We start from the raw sequence: 23,054 nt of genomic DNA, 5'->3' as shown, positions 1-23,054 counted from the left end.
CTATCTAAAATAGTCAAATTTAGTTTTTATTTTTCTAAAATTTTTGGTATGGTTTTGATTCCTTAAAATGTAAATCATGTAACTTTTTAATCTAAGTGCCTAACTTTGTTATCTGGTGCTAATGTGATTAAAAAAGTTTAACGTCAACTGCACGTACGTATGGATTTTGTACATCACATTTATACGTGATTATCACATCACAATCACAAGTGTTTCTTACCTTAGAAAATAAGTTTGATTATAGTACCTCTAAAATATAAGATTTAGACTTCAATTTTAGTTTCTATAATATTCAAATATTTGTTTTAGTCTTTTTAAAATTCAAATTTTTATTACATTTTACTAACTTTTTAATATGTAACCCAGAGTTGTTATACCATATCAGCAATGAAATATCTAAGTATGGAAATAATTTCTCTTTATTTCAAAATAAATAAAATTGAGAAAAATAAATTAAAAGGAAAATGAACTTTTTTCAACTCTTGTTTCTAAAACTTTCTCTCTTTTTAATCAACAAAAGAATGTCATTATTTGTAATCTTCCAGATAAAAAAAGAAGTTGCTTTTTTTAAAGATCATTTATAGTTTATAAAATGCTTATAAGTAAAATATTAAAAATAGAGATAATTATATGCAATGCGACCTATGATATCAAATTGTTGTTATTTATTCAATAAATCAAATGAATATCAACTTGAGTGCACGCATATCTAACAAGAAAAAAGTATTAAATAATTACATATTCATGATGAATGTTTATTTTCACATTCCACGTGATCGAGTTTTTAAATTAACTTTGTAATCTTAGAAGATCCCCTTGTATAGAAAGATAGTAATATGAATAAAATAATTCAATTATATATATATATATATATATATATATATATATATATATAAAATAAAAGTACATATATCCATGATATACTCCATTTAAAAAAAATTAAAACATAGTCAGTCCAAGATAACGAGTTATCATATTTCGTATTATACTTATAATTAAGAAAAAAAAGTTATAATATTAATATACAAAGTTTATTTTTATTAATTATATTCAAATTCTGATAAAACATGTAGTTATTAAAAAATATAATTAAAAAGTGAGTAGATTCGTAAATTGAAAACTAAAAAAATAAAATAAAAATAACTAATAACAAAAAATCATACAATGAATATTTTGACCAAAATAGTAAATATTTGAAATATTTAGTAAAATGATTTTTTTAAATAATTAAAAATATATAAATTTATAAGATAATTAAAATGGAATTAAAATATAATAAAAAATATAGTCACGTGTTAGTATATCATTCCATCCATATTTTTGTTGGAAGCCCACTTGCACACTCCTACATATATATCCTCAGTTCCTGCTGTTTAATCCTTGTAAGTCAAGAATGGAGTTTCAACCATTTTCTCTGTTCTCTCTCATGCACCTCTTCTCCACCGTCTCCTATGGCACACTGTGTCTTTCACTCGCCACAATCACCCTTCTCTCCCTCACTCTTTTATCGTCTCTCTCCTTCAGCTGGCCCAGAATAAACATCTTCTTCTGTAACTGCCAAACTTGCCAGGCCTATCTCACTTCAAGCTGGTCCAAAACCTTCCACAATCTTTGTGATTGGTACGCTCATCTCCTCCGAAACTCCCCCACCAAAACCATCCACATCCACCTCCTCCAAAACACCATCACCGCCAACCCCGACAACGTCAAGTACATTCTTAAAACCAGGTTCCACAACTTCCCCAAGGGGAAAACCTTCTCCGCCATCCTCGCCGATCTCCTCGGCGGAGGAATCTTCAACGTCGACGGAGACTCCTGGTGCTTCCAGAGGAAGATAGCCAGTTTAGAACTCAGCAAGGCCTCCATACGATCCTTCGCTTTCGAGGTCGTCAGATTCGAAATCCAGCACCGACTCCTCCCTCTCCTCGCTCTCTCCAAACAAAACGACTGTGTTTTGGATTTGCAGGATGTGTTCAAGAGATTCTCCTTCGACAGCATTTGTAAATTCTCCTTCGGGTTGGACCCTATGTGCCTTGAGCAGTCTTTGCCTATATCGGACTTCGCTCTTTCCTTTGACTTGGCGTCAAAGTTGTCCGCGGAGAGAGCCATGTCGGTGTCCCCTCTAATTTGGAAGATAAAAAGGTTCTTCAACGTGGGCTCGGAGAAGAAGCTACAAGAAGCGGTTAAAAAGATCAACATCTTAGCGAAGGAGGTGATAAGACAAAGAAGAAAAACGGGGTTTTCGTCTCACAGGGACCTTTTGTCACGGTTCATGAGCTGTGTGAATGATGAGACATACCTGAAAGATATCATCGTGAGTTTCTTACTAGCTGGTCGTGACACCGTGGCTTCGGCTCTGACCAGCTTTTTCTGGCTAGTGGCAAAACACCCCGAAGTGGAGTCGAAGATTGTGGTGGAAGCAGAGGGAGTAATAAGAGGAGAGAAGTGGAGCTTCGAGGAGCTTCAAGAACTGCACTATTTAGAAGCGGCGGTGTATGAGAGCATGAGACTGTACCCTCCGATTCAATTGGATTCAAAGTTTTGTTTGGAGGATGATGTGTTGCCTGATGGGACTTTGGTGAAGGGAGGGACTAGGGTTACTTACCATCCTTACGCAATGGGTCGTTTGGAGGAAATATGGGGTTGGGATTGCTTGGAGTTCAGGCCGGAGAGGTGGTTGAAGAATGGTGTGTTTTGCCCCGAGAACCCGTTCAAGTACCCGGTTTTTCAAGCGGGTATGAGGGTGTGTTTGGGCAAAGAAATGGCTGTGTTGGAGCTCAAGAGTGTGGCCATTTCGTTGCTTCGGAGGTTCCACATCGAACAGGTGGCACCGCATCATCACACCCCGCGTTTCTCCCCTGGCCTCACTGCTACTTTAAGTTGCGGCCTTCGCGTGAAGGTGCGTGATCAAGGTACCCAACAGCGGCAACACCCTCTTCATCATTCACAATAAACATGCGAATGAATGAGTGAATGTTCCTTACTATGGTTGTTCTTGTTCTGGAGAGACAAAATATAAATTAGTTTGTGTTTAAAATTTGCCAGAATTGGATGAGCATATGTAATGTCATATTGTGATTAAATTAGTGGAGATGGTTTAAATTGATAGAGTGATTAAGGAGGAAATGACGGATGCAATCAAGAGGGGACGGGGACGGGAGCTGAACACTGCACCACTGGAATGGTGTCGCGTCATTGGATATTACTCTCCTGAATTCGATTCTAAGGAAACAAGCTTATATTTTCAACATAATTACAATCTCATATGCATATAAAATATTCGTTACATTAAACTTTAATGCAGTCTTTTAAATGATTCTTAATACCATTCTCTATGCACTGTACTTTTAAAAACTATATATAAAATATATATTAACGTAAATATTTATCATACGAATTTTCGAAATAAAACACAAATTTCAAAAAAAAATAGAAAAAAAACTTATAAATTTTATTCTTTTATAATATCTCGCATATAATTTAGTTGTACCTTATAAAATAAAACACAAGCTGACATATATCATGAGTTAACGTCATTAGTTGAGTATCAACAAAAATTATCAATTTGCATCATATTTAAAAAAATAAGGATTTAATTGAGATATCAATTCCTTCTCTAACAAAAAATAACTTGGTAGTCAATATTAGTGATTAATTTAGAGATCACTTTACTATAATGATCAATTTAAAAATTATTTTAGTTATCAATAATTTTAATTTATAAATTTGTATTTAAATTTATCACTATAATAACTAATTATTTTTTGTCATTAAAATTAGCTATTATTTAGATATATTGTTTCTTTAATTCCAAATACATCATATAATGGCCACACACATACATCGCCATACTTTGTTGCATTTTTTATTCATATCTTGGAGTTTAAACCGAATTAAGTGTGTGATTATGATATTATGATGTATAGATGATAGTCTCACCCATAAATCACATATTTTAGATGTGTGACCTTGCAACCAAAAAGCAAATGACTATTTTACATTAATTTCACATATCAAGCAAATGACTATTTTACATTAATTTCACATATCATACATATCATACAAGTATTGTTACTCAATTATACACTCCTTCTTTGAAAATTATTATATGTTGTCACCTTATTAAATTTTCTTTTTTACGACTTATCTTTTTATTATGTTTTCTTTACAAACGAAAGAAATAAAAAGTTCAAGATATTTTAATTTTTGTCATACATTATATATATATATATATATATATATATATATATATATATAAATGTTACACACAAGTTCGTTAAAAGTGTTTTTTATCAATCATCTTTCATCATACTCAAAAATAGTTAAGTGTTATTCATCATCTTCTTTGATCGTACTCAAAATAGTCCTGTTACTTTATTTTCTGATTCTCATATGTTTTGAAATTAATTTGTTATTTCATTTTATACATACCGAAGAAAAACCTTTTGTATTTTAGTTCCAAATTACTTTTTTGTGTAGAATGGAAAAAGAATATGATTGTTCTTTTAAAAGAAAAATTATATTTTGACTTTTATTTTTTGACTCTCATTCTTTATTTTCTGACATGGTTTAGTGTGAATCATTGATTCTTTAGAAAGAAAAGATAATAAAGATAGTGAAACATTAATCAATGACTCATACTAAGTCACGTCAAAGAGTTGAGAATGAGAATGAAAAATAAAGAGTGTTGAGATAATTATAATCCGTCTTAAAAAGTTATTGTTTAAAAACATATATTTTATATAAAGCATTATATAAAGCATAATCACGAAGAATATAAAAAAAAAAACATTCTGATATATAAAGTACATTTTGCATATTTATTTAATTCATATAAAATAGTTTTATATTTATATCAATTAAATATAAGTCTATAGCTAATTTAAAAAAAAAAAAATAGTGAATATAAAAAATTGTAATTTATGGTTGAAATTAGAGATACAATGGGTCGGGTCAAACATAAATGATGCTTACTCTCAACCTGACTCGCAACAAAACAAATTCATATGTTACCTATTTGTTTACATGTTGAGTACTTCTTTAGAAAAAATCCACTAGTATCCGTAAATACATGCAAATATTTTAAAAAAAATATTTTAAAAATTTTAAAAATGATATTTAAATAAAATTACAAAAATTATAAAATAAAATATAAATTAAATTTTAATTTTAATTAAATTTAATCTAATAAAATATAAATTAAATTTAACTTAAGAATATTTTAATTTTAATTTTTTTTCAAATAACGGATACGTACACCCAACCTGTTTATGAACGGGTATTAAAATATTCGTTATTCATGGATAATAAATATCTACAAATACAAACTATTTGTTATGAATTTTATTGGCATATATCCACGGGTATAAATATTTTTGTCATTCCTATAGTTGATTTTCTTCTTTTCCCACTTTGTATATAATAACATTTCTATAATCAATATATAATTAGTTATATGTCGATTATATTTTGTATTAAGTAAATAAAATTACACAATTACATAATGTTAAATCAAATTAAACAAATGAGTTGAATTGAATCATCACCGATAAAAATAAATTTGATTTTGAACTAAAGAACAATAATGTGTATGCATAACTCAAATTAAACTTCGAGATTTTAATTAACAAAATCACTCCACCGACACCAAACATTAATCATATCAATAATATTTAAGAATCATAAATGTTGAACCCTCATCAAAATTTGTGCTGGATCCTACGATAACAAATACTTAGTCATGTATTTATGATGATTGGTGAATTATTATTACAGTTGACTTATTGCCTCACCTTTTTTATCTCTCACGAACAAGTTTTATCATGTTGCCATAGTTACACATAAAATGAGTGTACACGTTTTCACCTTCTATAGTTAAGGCCCAACAGACTAAGTAGTTGTATTTTAAAATTTTAAACTTTAAAATTTAAAAATTTTAAACTTTTAAAATTTTCAAATTTTAGTTGGGTAATTTCCTAGTCAATGTTAATTTCATTATTACCATCATCAATATAAGTTGTCTTGTAAATTGTTATTTCCAATCACACTATAAGGTTCTATTAATTTTATTGTGCCACATTAACTTTCCTAAGATCTAATGATTTATAATATAAAATTTTGGACACTTATAGTCTAATAAAATTTATTTATATTTAATTTTTCAAAATTTAAATTATTTTATGACACATATCTTATTTAAAATCTAAAGTTGTTGTCTATCTTAGAATACAAGTAAAGTGTATAAGTTAGTTTATCATCTTCCCCTGTAACCCATAATAAAAATGCTTTAACAACTTAAAATATAATAAATTATGTAACACTAAGAAATTATAAACTATATTTTTTATTTTCTTCTAAATACTATTTTAGAACTTGTATAAGCTCGTATACATAAAGCATTACCATCACTCTTAACCCAAAACCTTAAGGCGATGAGTTTATGGACCTTGATCCTTATATGGTGTTCAACTTTCTCATTTTAACTCAATGTGGAACTTAGACTCAGACTTGGATTCCCAATAATCTCCCCCTTCAAGTGTGAGTCTTTTCACATTGGTACTTTCTTCTCGAGCCAACTGAGTACCCCTTTTTCTATACCGTTGTTCTTCTTAACGAGACTTGCTTACCTGATCCACTACCAGGAAGACGTTTGATGCTGGGTCTCATCTAAGTCGGTCACCACATGAACCTGACTCTAATACCACGATTGGATCTTTCGAGATAGAATCATCGAAAAAAATTTTAATAATCTTTCCCTCAAGAGTGAGTCCCTTCAACCACATTCTTAACAATACATTTATCTATGATTCGCAAAATATCTCATATAACTTTACATTTCGTTGAAGTATATCACTAACATACACAACATATTTTGTATTCATATATATTCCAACTCAATTCATATTTCAAATTTTATATACCATCATCAATTTATATACTTTTCACAACTTACAACATATTTTATATACTTTTCACAACTTACAATTTATGCACACACATAACTAAACATATATCATAAACACCAACACTATTCACACCTAATCCATTCCACTATTCGCAAAATATCACTAAATTTGTATGGCCTTGAATATTGTATTTGATTTAAAATAAAAAGTAAAACTCCAACTAAAAGCAAATAACACTTTTAACAGCTAATAAATAGTAAAACATTTATCATTAGTGGCGGATTATTATGAGTGAAGGGAGGGGCTTTGGCCCCCCAAAATTTTGAAATTTTTTTTACAGTAGATATTTTAATTTTTTCCAAAATTTAAAATTTTTTTTTACAATAGATATTTTAATTTTTTATTATTATAAATATTAGGTATTTTGATTTTATTTTGTTATAAATTAAATCAAATATTTTTTTCTTTTATAAACATAATAATTAATACTAATAAATAATAAAATATAAAATCAAATATAATAAAGAATAAAGATTAAAAAATTTATCAAGATATTTTTTATTATTTGTTTTCATTATAGATTGTGTTTTTCATAAATTGTTCTCATATTTAATTTTCATTTGTTTTCTTTTGTTTCTGAAAAGAAAAAGATCTATTATTTTTTCTCTTATTTTTCCTTTGTTCTCTTCCATCCTCGAGGAAGAAAAGAAGAAGATAATTCTTTCGTCTCACTTGATAGTGAAATATTAATTCAATAATTTATTTAATGAGCCTCTTTTATATGTCTATGCCTTAAATTTCTTACAAATTGTTCTCATCTTCCATTCTTACCTATTTTCTTTTCTTTCGGAAGAGAAAAAATCAATTATTTTTGCTTTCATCTCTCAACTGTTCTCTTCCGTTCTCAAAGAAATAAAGAAGAGTGTAATTCTTTTGTATCACTTGATAGTGAAATATTAGTTTAATAATTTATTTAATGAGCCTCTTTTATATTAATTTTTTATTTTATCAACATAGAAGAGAAAATGATTGTACTCTGTGTTTTTTATAATTGAATTTTAAGTGTGGTTTGATTATCATCGAATTTTCTTTTGGTATTTATGTCTCTCAATTTTTTATTAGATTATGATAAATTATTTTTTAGTATTTTTTTTTAAAGTAGGTATATTGATGAAGAATAAAAGAATAGATTATTTAAATAGGTATATTGATGAATCACTTTTGGTATTTATGTCTCTCAATTTTCTTCTTATACTTCATTTTTTATTGTGTTAGTGACAATAATAAAATGTATAAATTTTGAATGTATTATTTGGACACCCCAACAATGTTGATCAAGATCCGCCACCGGTTATCATGAACAAATTCAATATTACGGTAATTTCCACCCTTTTTACTTTAGGTTTCTACAATATGATTAGAACTTTGTCTCAGTGGTGAACATCATACTGAACAACACACAGTTTTACCCGTTAGATGATAAGTTGCAATTTGTTGTTGAAAATTTAGTTAACTAAATTCTTGGTGAACTTTCTAGAATTAATATATATATAAATATATATATATATATATATATATATATATATATATATATATATATATATATATATATATATATATATATATATATCCAAAACTCAATCGCGACCTACTGAACATTTTCTTTACAGAACAAGAATAATAAAACCAAAGCAAATAAAAATATTTTTTTATTGATTTAAATTCTCAATGAACTCGTTACAATAATATCCACTAATAGTACACTAATCAATTCATTTTTTTAATTGTTTTAAACTCTCAATGAAAACTACTATTGATTATTGGATGACCAATCCTGAGTTCTAGAAGTACACGTTCTAAAATTTGATAATCAAACGTAGTATGATTTCTCTTGTTTAATTTGTCGAATGGTTTTTATTGTATATCCTTTCAGTGGTAACAAGTGGGTGTGCATATCTATGAATTGTGCTTGATGATGAGGAAGAACAAACATTTTGAATTTAAGATCATTTACATCACGATCATGACAGAACCATTGAACATAAACTTGACTATTGAGATCATAAGAAGAATGTATATAGATAGAGGGAAAAAGAGAAGGATGGAATTATTTTAAGCATAATTTTAAAATATGTATTTCCAATATTTTTATATTTAATACTTGTATATGAACTATTCTTTAAAACTATGTTAAATTATAAAAAAAGTGAAGAAGAGAGATGAAACATATCTATTTCAAATTTGTAATATATAGTTTTTTTTTTTGTTTGACAAAGAATTTTATTAAAATACATTGGTTGTCTAAAAGAACATAGGATAACATTATTTTTTTTTATACTTTTTTAAAATAATATTTATGGTCATATTAATTTGTTGATAATGTAAAAACTTAACGAGTGCATGAATACAACTTTTAATAAAACTCTATTTAATATTTCTATAGGCTAATAAATTAGCGTCCCTATAGGTACTTTATGTTATGTATCTGTTAACTTTTTTTATATTGATTTACGTAGACTAAGAAGTATTTAGTAATATTGGTTATTATGAACATCTATCAATCTTGTCACTAATTAATTTTCAATTTAAAAACTGAAGGAATTTTTATAAAGTCTTTTAGTTTTTATTTATACGATTCAAACACGATCCTTATAAAACATGCAAATTTAGCTCACTCAATCAATTTGAAGTTAGTATAATATTATTGTATTTTAAATTGTCATATTCTTATTAAATACTAGTATCACGGTATAATAAATTACAATTACAATACTATTAGTTAGGAGTGACTTGGTATGTATAAAAATGCTAAGTTGTTTAAGATACGGTGTAATGGAAATTTATAACCTTTTTTTTTTAATTTATCGAGATATCTTTTAGAGTAAAATTTGTATTGAAGTTATCAAATATTAAGTTGGACAATATCAATGCGATAATATAATATTGGCAAACTTGAAAGTAAAACATTAAAATCATAAACGAAGTTTATAAACACATTAATCTCTTAACTTACCGATTTTTTTTTTCGAAATAAAAATCCTTAAATAGTCACACTAAACATTAAAATAAACAATATGTTGGATATGGATAACTCTTCCTTCGTTAGGGAATTTAAAGTTGAAAAGAAAAAGGTAATATACATGAAAAGAAAGAGACTATTTTAGATTTGTAAAACATCCGATATTTTTAAATAAAGTACAAATAAATATGGAAAAAATAAATTAATGATATGATTTTGGTAATCTCATGGCGTTAGGGATTCAAGTGTGAGTCTAAGTTTCACATTAATTAGAAATGAGAAAGTAAAACATTATATAAGGATAAAAACCTATAACATCATTGTTTTAAAGTTTTGGATTGAAAGTTATGGCAATGTCTTGTGTGATTTGGCTCAGGTGTCATTGGTGTTATTTCTCTCTAATAAAACTTCTTCTATAGAATTAACACATTATTCATATTTATGTTTTTTTTTTTTTTTTTAATAGTGAGCATATTAAAATTGTTAAAACGAATCCGATGCTGTACTACGTGGATGATGATATCACGTTGGGGGAGACAAGGCTAAGTGGATATACGTTGGGGAGAGAAAAAAGTGGATGAAAATGGCTTTGAAAATATAAAGATAAAATCGTCTTGTTCATTCCGATAAGACATTATCAATATAAAGAATAGAAAAGCCTTTCTCCACATTTGAGAAAAAAATAAAATACAAATTTATGAGCATGCATGCAATCATAGCAATGGTGTGATTTTAAAGTTTGGTGACATCTTGCTACAATCATAAACGTGAAGCATTGTTGTAGTAATAAATTATTATTATAGTTGTTATTATTACAAATCATTATTGACGTACGTAATGATTTAGGGTTTATTTTCTGTGTGAATTTTTTGAGTGACATTCTTCCTCTATTCCATTTTAGAAGCCCTGAATATGATACAGAAATGGTGAAAGTTTTCTCTCTTCATCTCTGTCAAAATGAATCATTCAGATGTTTTACTTTTGGCCTTTAGGTATTTGAATTTTTGCAGTTGTATATTGCACATGTTGATTTGAGTTGTTTTCTTAAGATTCCTATCCTATAATAATTGAATGGTTATTATATGATTAATTGTGTTTCAAACATAAATTAGTGTCAAAAGTCTTTTCACTTGTCATGGTATTTCTTTGCTTCAAATTTTCGTTTACACATTTTGGACTTTCTGAAAGCCTTGTTCCATGATCTCCTCACATAGTAACATCACAAATAACTTATTTTTTCAAATTCTATTTTAGAATTTTGATGCATTGTATTGAGGATAAATGTCGATCAAGAAAATTTCACTTTGAATATTTTGAACTTCATCAAAGGCGTATATATTCTGGATTAGAAGTCTCACATTGATGATGAGAGATAAAACATATATATATATATATATATATATATATATATATATATATATGAATATAAATTTAACCTTTTATTATAAACTGATTTTATAAAATTAGATTAAATTTAAAATTTATTTTTTATATTATATCAAAGTTTAATTTTAACGAACTTTTATTTATATATATATATATATATATATATATATATATATATATATATATATATATATATATATATATATATATATATATATATATATATACCTCGACTTTAAAGTTGACGTTATAATACTCTTATTTACGGCATAGTAAAAATCTCTTTTAACATTATCTTTGTATTCCTAAATATTACATTATTCCTTTGGGTCCACAATCACCTTATAATTGCTAACAATATTATATTTTTAAGATTTTGAGATGTAAGACTTAAGACTTATATTTGAATGACCTAAAATTGTATTTATATGTTTGAACAATTAAAGTCCCTAAAGAAAAAGATTATTATGATTTTTTTTTTCTGGTTTGAAATATTATTTTATCATTTGATCATTATTTATTACTCAGTTAGCTGCTTGAACTACGAGCCAGTGCTCGAGTCTTTGTTCAAATATTCATCTTTTGTTTGATTTGAGTAAAAAATATGACTACATATATGCAGAAAAGCTAAAAGTTAAAAATTTCACAAATACTACAATTTTCCTAATCAACTTATTCCAACTTAATACAATAACATATAAACACATTATTTTGACATTAGACCAATTTATAAAGCTATATCAAGATCAAACTACCCCTTTTACACATCAAATAATTTTAATATTTCATTTGTAATATACAAAAAGTGAAAAAATATATATAAAAGTGAAATTCTAATGCATTCAAGTGAAATCTGGTTAATTTTAATTTCAACTTATTAAAGAAGAACATTTTAGTTAAATTATCAATACATGACTTAATATTATACAAGAGATGTCTTAATAAAAAATAATTATATATGTTAAATCTTATTCTAATAATTTCTTAGTATGTCAAAAAAGTTTAATATAGATATATTGCCATTATATTTATTAAATTAAATAGTTATATTGCATTTAATAAATATAGCTACTATTATATAGTAAAATATTTATATTTGTATATAGTTATATAAATAGTATATTACTTTGACGTAATTAGAAGAAGAAAAAAATCTCGTAAGAGTACACTAGTGTGCCTGTAGATTTCCTTTTCACTAAGTTGAGAGATATATGGTGATGTGATATCCATAAAAAATAGAAATTTGACATTTTGTTAAGGATGTGAAATTACAAAAGTATGAAAGAATTTAATTTTTCAGTTTTTTATAATTTTTTAAACGAGGAAAACTATATATATATATATATATATATATATATTTAATGAAATTTGAAATTACAAATGAAAAATAAAAAAATATACAATCAAATTTAAAATTCATTATAAACTTTTATAAATAAATTAACACTAAAAGACTCAAAACAGAGTAATATTTCATCTTAAAATAACATTTAGCAAAACGTTCATAAATATAACAGTTTGCTGTTATGCTTGAATTTAATAGATGAGTATACGACTAATTGAAAAACCAAAATAAAATTATTTAATAACTGTTGGAAGAACGTGTGAAGGAGTGCTGTGGCGCCAGTTACGTGAAGCTTTGGGAAATAAGAGTTAATTTTTGGGCTTTGATTTAGTCTTGATCCAAAGAGTGTTGGGCTGAAGAATCACACGGCCCTTTCTTACATTTGTAACAAACTGTTACGGTTGAATACATTGATTCATTCATGGGAGCATTTTTGTAATAATGGTCGTTCCTTGACTAAGATCCAAAATCCAAGCCACCAAATACTGATTCCTTCACACTCTTTCGCTGCCTGCACTTCTGCACTTATAATGACACTTTTTTCGCACTCCTGCATAATGTATACCCCTTGCGTTATACACGCAATAACAAATTATCAGTATATAAACTATTGCTTTCTTCCTCGTACAATTCAATATACCTTTTTCTTTTGCAAATTGGAAAATGAATAATGCAATAAACATGTCACAAAATTTGCTACTGTCACTACTGCTACTATTACCCTTTTTCTGTTCTTTGCCCGTTCAAGGATTAAATGAACAAGAAAGAAAGGTATGTTCAATCGAAGAGTCTCAGTTATCCAACTATTTTTCAGAATTATTACACATATATGCTTCTTTCATTACACTTTTTCTGAATTGCATGAATTTTGTGGAAAAATAAAAAACAAAAACAGCCATATATTGTATACATGGGAGATCTACCAGCGGATAGAACCTATGCAGTGCAAGCCCACCACCACAACTTGCTAGAGTCTGTGATAGGAAAGTAAGGATCTCTATTATCAAATAGGAATGCATTTGATTGCACTTTTTTTTTGGTACGATGAATGAATGTTTTTATTTGTTTTACTTCAGCGTGCAGTTAGCCAGACAGTCCAGAATCCATAGTTATGGAAAGAGCTTCAACGGATTTGTTGCACGACTTCTGCCACATGAAGCAGAGAGACTCAAAGGTTGGTACAGTGAAGTGATGCATTAAACTAAAACACAAATGTTCTTTTAAGAATCATCCAATGGTGTTTGATTTTGCGCAGAGGACGAGAATGTGGTTTCTGTGTTTCCAAATACAGTTCGCCAACTACACACGACAAGGTCGTGGGATTTTCTAGGATTGCCCTTAAACGTGAAGAGAAATTCCAAGATAGAAAGTCATATTATTGTAGGGGTGTTGGATACAGGTATGAAGAAAACATTTGTGTGATATTCACAGTGAAAACAGATCATAAATTGGTTTTGTATTGAAACAGGAATTTGGCTTGATAGCCCCAGTTTCAACGATACGGGGTATGGACCTCCCCCACGTAGATGGAAAGGCAAATGTGTAACCGGAGCAAACTTCACTGGCTGTAACAAGTACTGTTCTATGCATCACTTACATTTTCTCAGTCAAGAAAAACACAACATTATGTTAATCTAACATCATACGTTACAACAAATGTAAATAATTGTCGCATGTAAGTTAGTCACGCATGTCCATACACATGTTCATGCAATGAATGAATCGCAGGAAGGTGATCGGAGCCACCTACTTCAATCTGGCCATGAGCAATTCAAGCTACGACAGCGTGAGTCCGGCGGACGACCAGGGTCACGGCACTCACACGGCGTCGATCGCGGCGGGCTCAGTGGTGAAGGGGGCGAGTCTGTTCGGCGTTGGCAAAGGCACGTCGAGGGGTGGCGTCCCGTCAGCGCGTCTGGCTATGTACAAGGTTTGCTGGACTTCAGGCTGCAGCGACATGGACATGCTCGCCGGCTTCGACCAGGCCATTGCGGACGGCGTCAACTTCCTCTCCGTTTCCATCGGAGGCCCCGCACATAACTTCCTCAGGGACCCCATTGCCATCGGAGCATTCCATGCCATGACCAAAGGGATTCTCACTACTTGCTCCGCCGGCAACAGTGGCCCCCGCTTCATGTCCGTCGAGAATGTCGCGCCCTGGATTTTGACGGTAGCTGCTTCCTCCACTGATAGACAGTTCTTTACAGCCGCTGCTTTCGGTAACGGAAACAACGTCACAGTAAGTATGGCACTTTCATATGTTTGTGGTTGGAACTTGATATATACAACTTCTAACAACGTAACCATAATTTAACTCTCTTACCTTTTGCGCTAATATTCTCAATATCTAGTATAAAATAGTTGACAGTGTAAAGTTCTGGAATGGACATAGAAAAGAATTTGAATGATACATATGGTATTTGATTGGTACATGGTAGGGAATGTCTATTAATACCTTTTCGCCCAAGAAAAAGATGTATCCATTGACCAGTGGAATCATTGCTGCTAACGGTAGCGATGATGGCTTTGGCAGTCCTAGGTATTGTTCTTCTTAATTGATCCTGATTTGCTTGCAAAACTTTGTTCATTAGAAAGATGATGATGATGATGATGATGATGTTTATTATAATTATGGTTTAGGGGTTGTGATTATGGGACTATGAGCAAGGAGATGGTGAAGGGAAGAATAGTGTACTGTGTTGGGGGAACGGGAACACAGGACTTAACCATCAAAGAACTACAGGGAGCAGGAACTATCGTAGTCGTTGATGAGGTAATAGACGCCTCCTTCTCCACGGTTATTCCAGCAACCTTTGTTGAAGCCAGTAGTGTGGACCAAACCATTGATCTCTACATCAATTCCACAAAGTACGTTTTTTCTTTCACCATGCTGTTCAAATGGGTACTCACATAACTCTTTCAAGTTAAATAACTCAAAGAAACATCTTGGTTGCATTCCAATTTAGGAATCCTAGAGCCGTTATTTACAAGACAGCATCTAGACAAGTCCCTGCTCCATATGTTGTTTCTTTTTCATCAAGAGGTCCTCAAACGATCACCCCAAATATCTTCAAGGTCATAACACACACACTCTCTCTCTATCTCTCTCCGTTTTGTTCCATTTGGCTTTGCTTCTAAATCTCTGTTTGTTGTATCTGAAGCCTGACTTGACTGCTCCGGGAGTGGACATACTAGCTGCTTATTCCAAACTGGAATCAGTATCAGGGTACCGTGAAGACGATCGTTATGCTATTTTTAACATATTATCAGGAACATCTATGTCGTGTCCACATGCCGCTGCAACAGCTGCTTATGTCAAATCCTTCCACCCCGATTGGAGTCCTGCTGCAATTAAATCTGCTCTCATGACCACTGGTGAGAAAATTAGAACATTGAATGTAAACAAAATTTTCACTTTCAAATCTAACATCTTTCTCTCTACTATTTAGCCACTCCCATCGAAGTCAGGGACAACTTCACGGTACTGGGAGCTGGGTCAGGACAGATTAATCCTGTGAAAGCATTACATCCTGGTCTGGTCTACGACACTGGAGTGCATTCCTATATCTCCTTCCTTTGTAAGGAAGGCTTCAACAGCACCAACATTGGCGTACTGATTGGCAATAGAAATTTCAATTGCTCAAGCATTAAGATTGAGCCAGGAACGGACGGAATCAACTACCCCAGCATGCATGTCCAACTCCCCAGTCCCCTTGATAGGATTTCTGCAGTTTTCTATCGGACTGTGACTAATGTAGGATATGGAAATTCAACTTACAAGGCTAAAGTTACAGCCCCTGAAGGTCTTTCGGTGAAGGTCATCCCAGATACGTTGCGTTTTATCGGATTGCACCAAAAACTGTCATTTAAGGTTGTTCTGAAGGGCCCCCCAATGCCCGTGGAGACTTTTCTAAAAGCTGCATCACTTGAATGGAACGATTCTAAACACACTGTCAGAAGTCCGATACTTGTCTATAAACCAATGTCATTCTATTGAATGTATTGAACCTTAGTGGACAGTAGCATAATCTAGAAAATTGGGCACACGAGTTTTTTGGATTCAAGGAAAAAAAAAATCAGAAATTTATTTACCAGAAAAAGATAGTTCAGGACTTCTCTATTTTTTTTTTCCCTCATTTTATACATCTTAGTTATTTGGTTTAGCTGAATGAAAAGGAATTTGACTGCACGAGCGACCATTTTATTCATCACCTGCATCTTTTTCTTCTCTTAATAACTCACACTCCCTCCATATAATCGTGGTAGGATTAAACATTGTCTCAACTCTGTCATCAAATGTCTATCTTTCGAGTTTGAGCAAATGGGGGAAAAGGGGTGCCCATTTTAAAATATGAAATATAAAATACTTTATATATTGGGGAGAAAGGAGTACCCGTTTTACGTAAAGGTTATGCCACAAAATTATGTGAATGAAAATCACCCTTTATATAAACTGTTGCGACAAAATCAGCATGGTTCTGAAGTTCATAGGCACATCAAACCATGAAGATGTCACGAACAGCCACTTCACAGAACCAAGGCCGCTACTTATCATTGACAGCAGGGGATGATGCTTGGAAAATTGTTTTTAAATTAGGACACTGAAACAACGATGTAAACTTTTTGATAAAATCAATAGAAGATTAAAGATAGATTTCAAAATCCATTAGAGTCACATAGGATAACAAATTGCATGTTCGAATATACAAATTTAAAATGAAAATGTTAAATTAAGTTGAAAGTGGACTAAGTAGATGAAATTGAAACCCATACACAACGGAAAGTCAACCTAGTTCACATACATACAAAAAGCACCGTGTTCAGACTTATGATATGCTTATAAAAATATGAAAAATTATCTTTTGACAAATTTTTTTAACAAACTTTTTGACAAAGTTTCTATAAATAGAATTAAATAGATTATTTTTTTATTTTTTAATCAAAATAAAGTAATAATTATAATATTTTTTTACTTAAAAAGGTAATTTGTCAAAAGTTTGTCAATTTTTTTGTTAAACTATCATCTTCCTAAAAATATAGAAGCTACTGCATTCATGTCATTCACCCGAGGGACCAGCAAAAATTTGAACCAAATAATAAACAGTAAACAGATATCCCCGCACCGAAATTAATTGATGCACACACAAGGAATAGAGGCCGTTGTGCGCACGGCACTACTTCAGCTGAAAGATGATCTCAGTTCTCAAATAAAGATATAAAAGTACAAAATCTAAATTTCTTTTTGTTTTGTTCTATCCATTAAAGCGGTAACAAATTTCTGATTTCTGATGTTTACAGTCAGAAGTTGAAAGTTGAAGATTCCGGTATAACTGGCAATGAAAAATTTGGTCAGTTTCCGCTTAAGAAACCAACCTCCCTCTGTCTCTTTTTCTCCTCAGTGTCTTGTTCTCCTCAGCGGGAGGAAAAACTCCTAATAAGTAAATTAAAAATAAACAAAACAAGACTTATGAAAAAAAAATTAAACCTTCAACAAAGACAGCTCTTTACATGATTTGTTGTTCAGTCCTTTTCCTCCAAAGGTCCCCAATAGACATAGTTGACCTGTGTGGAGGAACTCGCTCCCTTTGAATATATTGCACAGTCAACACTGCATTCGAGACTGGCGGTTATGGATGCTTTTCTGCTTGGTTAATTCCTTTCTCCTCTTTCTTGCTTCTGCCGCAGCAACTGCATCAGCTAGACTTTTCCCCTGGCAAATGAACTGTTCTTGTTTCTTTTCAAGTGAAGATGGTGCAATATAAGCTGTTGAAGATGCTTTATTGTTTGGACCAGAATGTAATTGAAGTTCGTTTTCTTGTTCGAAAGCAGAAGCATGACCATTACAACCAAGAGTGGGTCCATGATAATTCTCTATAATGTGACATCCTGTTTTCTTCTCACCTCCATCCATTGAAAATCTCGAAGGGTCATTAACGAGTCTGGCTTCTGTCCAGGCTCGATAATCCACATTTGCCAGTGTATTCAAAGATGAACTAGAACTACAAGGTTTGCCTAGAGAAAGATTATTTTGTTTATCTTTCAGACTACAGGAAGGTGATGATTGTCCATTTCCAAACTGTGGACAAGGGAATATCCAAGGGCATGGAAACATGTAAAATGGATTTGGTGTTTGCTTGTCATTTATAAGGTTATTTTGCTTGTGATATAATTCAGACTCGGAAGAACATGGAACATTAGCAATAGATGGATTGATGATGGAATTGAATGATGCATTTGGTAAATGAACAGGATAAGTAGGCTGAAGGGGCGAAGGCCAAAATACATGTTGAACTGGAAAAGGGTTATAAAGGAACCATGGACCACTACCAGACGAAGGTATTACCTCAGCCACAGATGACTCGGGCTCAACAGGAGTTTTCTCCTCCTCCACTTCAGTGTTTGTTGACTTGGCGATCTGCAAAATGGAAGATGACATTGATTTTCCTGGATTAATATACTTCCTACGCAAACAAGAGTTACACAAAGCTTAAAGATTTCTATAACATCAGACAAACTTACTTGTGCCTTTAAGTGCTTATTTGTAGTCTCCAAAGACTGATACTCTTTCAAAGCCAAATCTTTCTCCTTTTTGTCAAAAATGTCAGGAAATGTGGAAAAATATGAATTTTCAGATAAAACATCCAATAGGGTAAATATATTAGGATAAAGAAAGGGAAGACAATAAAAGTGCCTCGATAAAAAGATATAAAATAAGGGATAGTACGTACCTTCTTTAGATTTTCATTCTCCACCGCCAAAGTGGCAGCTTTTTTTGTTAATTCCTCACACAGAGCCTGAAACAGTTTTACATACGCATACATATAAAGAAGAAATTTCTAAATATTTCAGTGACAAATCAATCAACCAGAAATAAATATACAACTTAAAAAATCAGAGTTTTTCTTTCATAATAGTTCATTTTAAAATCATATTATTGAAGTTTGCAATGACGTTTAAATATACATATACATTCACAATTCAACTATAGATTTGGGAGTCTTTTGATCTAATAGAAAATAGGATGTTATAAAGAACAGTATACTGCAAAGATCTCGTTAATAGAAAAGATAGATTTGGTATCTTCTTGACGTAATATGTAGTTACTTTGATGTAATTTGTAGTTACTTCGATCGGGACAGAAAAATTTAGAGTAGCATATCACCGATAGCTAGGGAAGTCATCAATTACAGCAAACACTAAATAAAAAATAATCCACATTTCGTTTATCTAAAGAAGGAGCACATAAATACCGATCGTATCCACACTTGGGTCACAAATGGAAGAATTGAGGCTTTAAATCATTTTTATCAATCTAGAATAGCAACATATACCAGCTAACTTTGAAAATGATATAGCAGAGAGAAAAAAAGACATGCTATTTTAAATATTATAATACAAACAAAATTTTTGAAGTCTATATCATGACCGTGCCACCATAGCACATGAAAAGCAGCTATGTGACTGCTATCGAAAACCACTTCACCGGTTCAATCCTATACTGGCTATAGTGGCCTAGAGCCTCCCCTCTCCATCTCAATCTATAGTTGATAAGCACTACTTGTCAACTTTTCTATTTTGGAAAAGGGGAGGAGGCATCTAGTCATTTAAAACTAAACTTTGGATCTAGCTGTCTAATTCTTAGCAGAATCAAAATATAGCATATTAAAATTATCATGCACTAAAAGAAACATGCTTGACCGAAATAGCACACTATTGACTACTAGTCTACTTCTGTATCATGGAACACTGAAGAAGAGCAAAGTTATTTAAAATTAACTTTTTGTTCTGACACCTAATTCTTAATGCAATCTAAACAGGGTTTGTTATAGTTATTATGCACCATATAAAAAAGGTTAACCATAGTAGCTTCTGGTACAAAACTGCTTGCATCCTGTAGTTAAATATCCAAAAAAATCATGTTGTCCGTATTAATACTTGTTTACACACAAGTTTGAGGGAGCAATACTCATAATAATATGGTTGATTTTATATATTGTATTTCAATTTATGAAGACTAATTATAATTACACTGTACCTTACATTAAGAAAACTTAAAAGTTAGGGAGAAATTGTCTCCAAAGCTCACAAAGTAGAACCTTTCTTGCATCTTGCTTCGTTCTGTTGTCGTGGTAATATGTATTTACACACAAGTCTGAGGAAGCAATACTGATAATAATACGGATTGATTTTATATATTGTATTTCAATTTATGAAGACTAATTATAATTACATTGTACCTTATATTAAGAAAACTTAAAAGTTTGTGGGAGAAATTGCCCTCAAAGCTCACAAAGTAGAACCTTTATTGCATCTTGCTTCATTAGGTGTGTGTTTGGTTTAGATGTAGCAAGACATAAGCAAATCTAAAAATGGTGAATTGATTTGCCTATGTATATACCTGCCTACGTCGAATTGTCTGCCTGGCTGACTCTCTATTTGCCAATATCCTGCGCATCCTCCTTGCTTCTTTTTCTTCCTGAACAGAAAGCCCAGTAAATTATAAGGATCTACTATACCCAGAAATTGATGTACAAATTCACTCCCATACCTCAGTTAAATTTTTCCTTGACCTGTTGCAACGACCTAAATGGTTATTTGAGCTATGTCTTACGTTGGAATCCTGCTCCACCTCAGTATGACTTGAGTTTTGTATTAAATTGGCATCCTGCTCCATCTCCGTATGACTTGAGTTATGCATTAAATTGGCATCCTGCTGCACCTCCGTATGACTTGAGTTATGTATTAAATTGGCATCCTGCTCCACCTCCATGGGTTCTGAACAGTTATTCTGCTGAGTCCTCTCTGCTTCTACAGACCCAGTAGTGTCTACTTTTTCTTCTTCCTGCTGACCTGCAATAGCTTGGTCCTGCCATAAATTACACCATTTATAAATTCCTGCGTACAATGCTACAACCGGATGATAGTATCTTAGTTACTGCATGTGATCTTTAATTAATTAACTTATTCAACTTAAAAAAAGAAAAAAGAAAAAAGAAGCTGACTAGGTTTGAATTTCTTCAATGCAGTAAATACATGAATGTAGAAGTTAATCAGTGGTATTCAAAGTGAAAAAAAACCAAAAGAAAGTGCAAAAAAAAAATATATATTCTTAGACATGGATGTCATATTAACAAAGTCTCAATCACCAACAAGGTAATCTGAATACCACCACCTGATTATAAATTGTCAATGCATGATTAGAAAATCAATTGTTAATATTCCAACTCATAATTTGTAATGCATGTGTTTTTTATATAATATCAGTCGATCTCTCATTGTATCACTTACTTTCTATATGCTAAATATTTTCTTTCATAATAAAAAAAAAAAAAAAAAAACTGTTTGTAGCAACTCTGAGTTCTTATAGTTGGTGCTAACAATGTGAAATTTTCTTTCTCTATTTCTAAAAAAAAAAATACAATCCAGACCATGGACGAGTCTTTAATAGAAAAACATCTGTCCATAGAATTGAGCTCTGGCTGAAATTTAAATTGCTGAGGAATAGTTACCATTTTGTTTACTGTTCTGTCAATTGCAGAAAACTTATACAATTGGATTCCCCCTATATCTACGTTGGAGAGAGTTAAAAATAGTTATCTGAATCGCTTCTTCCGCACCTATATAAAATAAATAAATAAATCCTATTACCCCGCTACCTGTAGACTCCTGTGTGTGTTCGCATAAAAACACAATATAATTCAACAGTATTAGTGGAAAATACTAATACTATTTGTGACAATGAAGTTGAAATTGGTTGGACCTAAATTATGTAATTAAATTAGGAAAGAACAGTGAGAGAAAACGAACCACAATCCCAAGAGAGGGATCAGAGTGAAGAGTCGGTGAGAGATGAAGTTCTGGAATGGCACATAGTTTGGTGCACCATTTGTCCGTAGAGTGAGAGTCACGCATTGCCAACTGCGCCAGAGTCTCTGCCGCTTCCATCTCCTCCGTGTCAACAAGCCGATCCATGCTTTCAAAGGAAGAGAAGCGAGAAACCAAAGTGGAGGTGGATGCGCGCTTCTCCGATTCAGCATCCATAGTGGCGATGTTCACGCCTGTTTGCAACAGGCAGAAAGAGAATGAGAGAGAATATAAGAGAAGAGTGAGCGTCTTGTAATGTAACGTAACGGTGAGAGTGAGAACCGAACAGAGGGAGAGAGGGTATCACATCACTCACTGGTTAGGAGAGGAAGGAGACAGATAGTAGATGATTGCCACGTGTAATGCCAGTTCACAAGTGGACATCTGTGATAATAAGCAACAAGCTATGTTGTCTCGCCACGTATCCCAAATTTTACCACGTAGGCGATTTGCCGCACTGCAATCGTTCTCTTTTCAATATTCCATCATCATTGTTACCCTAATTCATTCATTAATTAAGCGCGTTTCAACGCCT

General features: G+C 31.4%; 3 protein-coding genes across 4 annotated transcripts; 2 read left to right on the top strand and 1 right to left on the bottom strand.

The window, feature by feature from the left end:
- The first annotated feature begins 1,364 nt into the window (after positions 1-1,364).
- Positions 1,365-3,287, top strand: LOC114179770 (cytochrome P450 94C1-like). Its single transcript, XM_028066226.1, has one exon. The coding sequence runs from the start codon at positions 1,394-1,396 to the stop codon at positions 2,951-2,953; it is 1,560 nt and encodes a 519-aa protein (XP_027922027.1). The 5' UTR covers positions 1,365-1,393; the 3' UTR covers positions 2,954-3,287.
- A 10,049-nt stretch (positions 3,288-13,336) lies between these two features.
- LOC114190945 (subtilisin-like protease SBT4.15) lies at positions 13,337-16,652 on the top strand. The gene is made up of 11 exons (XM_028080039.1): positions 13,337-13,426; positions 13,551-13,642; positions 13,732-13,829; positions 13,911-14,054; positions 14,124-14,229; positions 14,384-14,894; positions 15,094-15,194; positions 15,296-15,523; positions 15,622-15,730; positions 15,817-16,030; positions 16,105-16,652. The coding sequence occupies exons 1-11, from the start codon at positions 13,337-13,339 to the stop codon at positions 16,650-16,652; spliced, it is 2,241 nt and encodes a 746-aa protein (XP_027935840.1).
- A 1,262-nt stretch (positions 16,653-17,914) lies between these two features.
- Positions 17,915-22,808, bottom strand: LOC114180552. 2 transcript variants are annotated; one of them, XR_003603696.1, is made up of 7 exons: positions 22,463-22,808; positions 21,204-21,521; positions 21,054-21,131; positions 19,384-19,449; positions 19,175-19,240; positions 18,164-19,070; positions 17,987-18,086 (listed from the first exon to the last, which is right to left on the bottom strand). XR_003603696.1 is itself a non-coding variant. In XM_028066864.1 (6 exons), exons 1-6 carry the CDS (start codon positions 22,694-22,696, stop codon positions 18,258-18,260), a joined length of 1,575 nt encoding a protein of 524 aa, XP_027922665.1. In that variant the 5' UTR covers positions 22,697-22,808; the 3' UTR covers positions 17,915-18,257. The 2 variants fall into 2 exon arrangements, 1 of the variants encoding a protein (XP_027922665.1); XM_028066864.1 differs by having other exon boundaries at positions 17,915-19,070.
- Between the last annotated feature and the right edge of the window lie 246 nt (positions 22,809-23,054).

This window comes from Vigna unguiculata, chromosome 1, assembly GCF_004118075.2.
Source record: "Vigna unguiculata cultivar IT97K-499-35 chromosome 1, ASM411807v1, whole genome shotgun sequence".
In the NCBI taxonomy this organism is placed as follows: Eukaryota; Viridiplantae; Streptophyta; class Magnoliopsida; order Fabales; family Fabaceae; genus Vigna; species Vigna unguiculata.
This window is presented reverse-complemented; position numbering and strand designations above follow the sequence as displayed.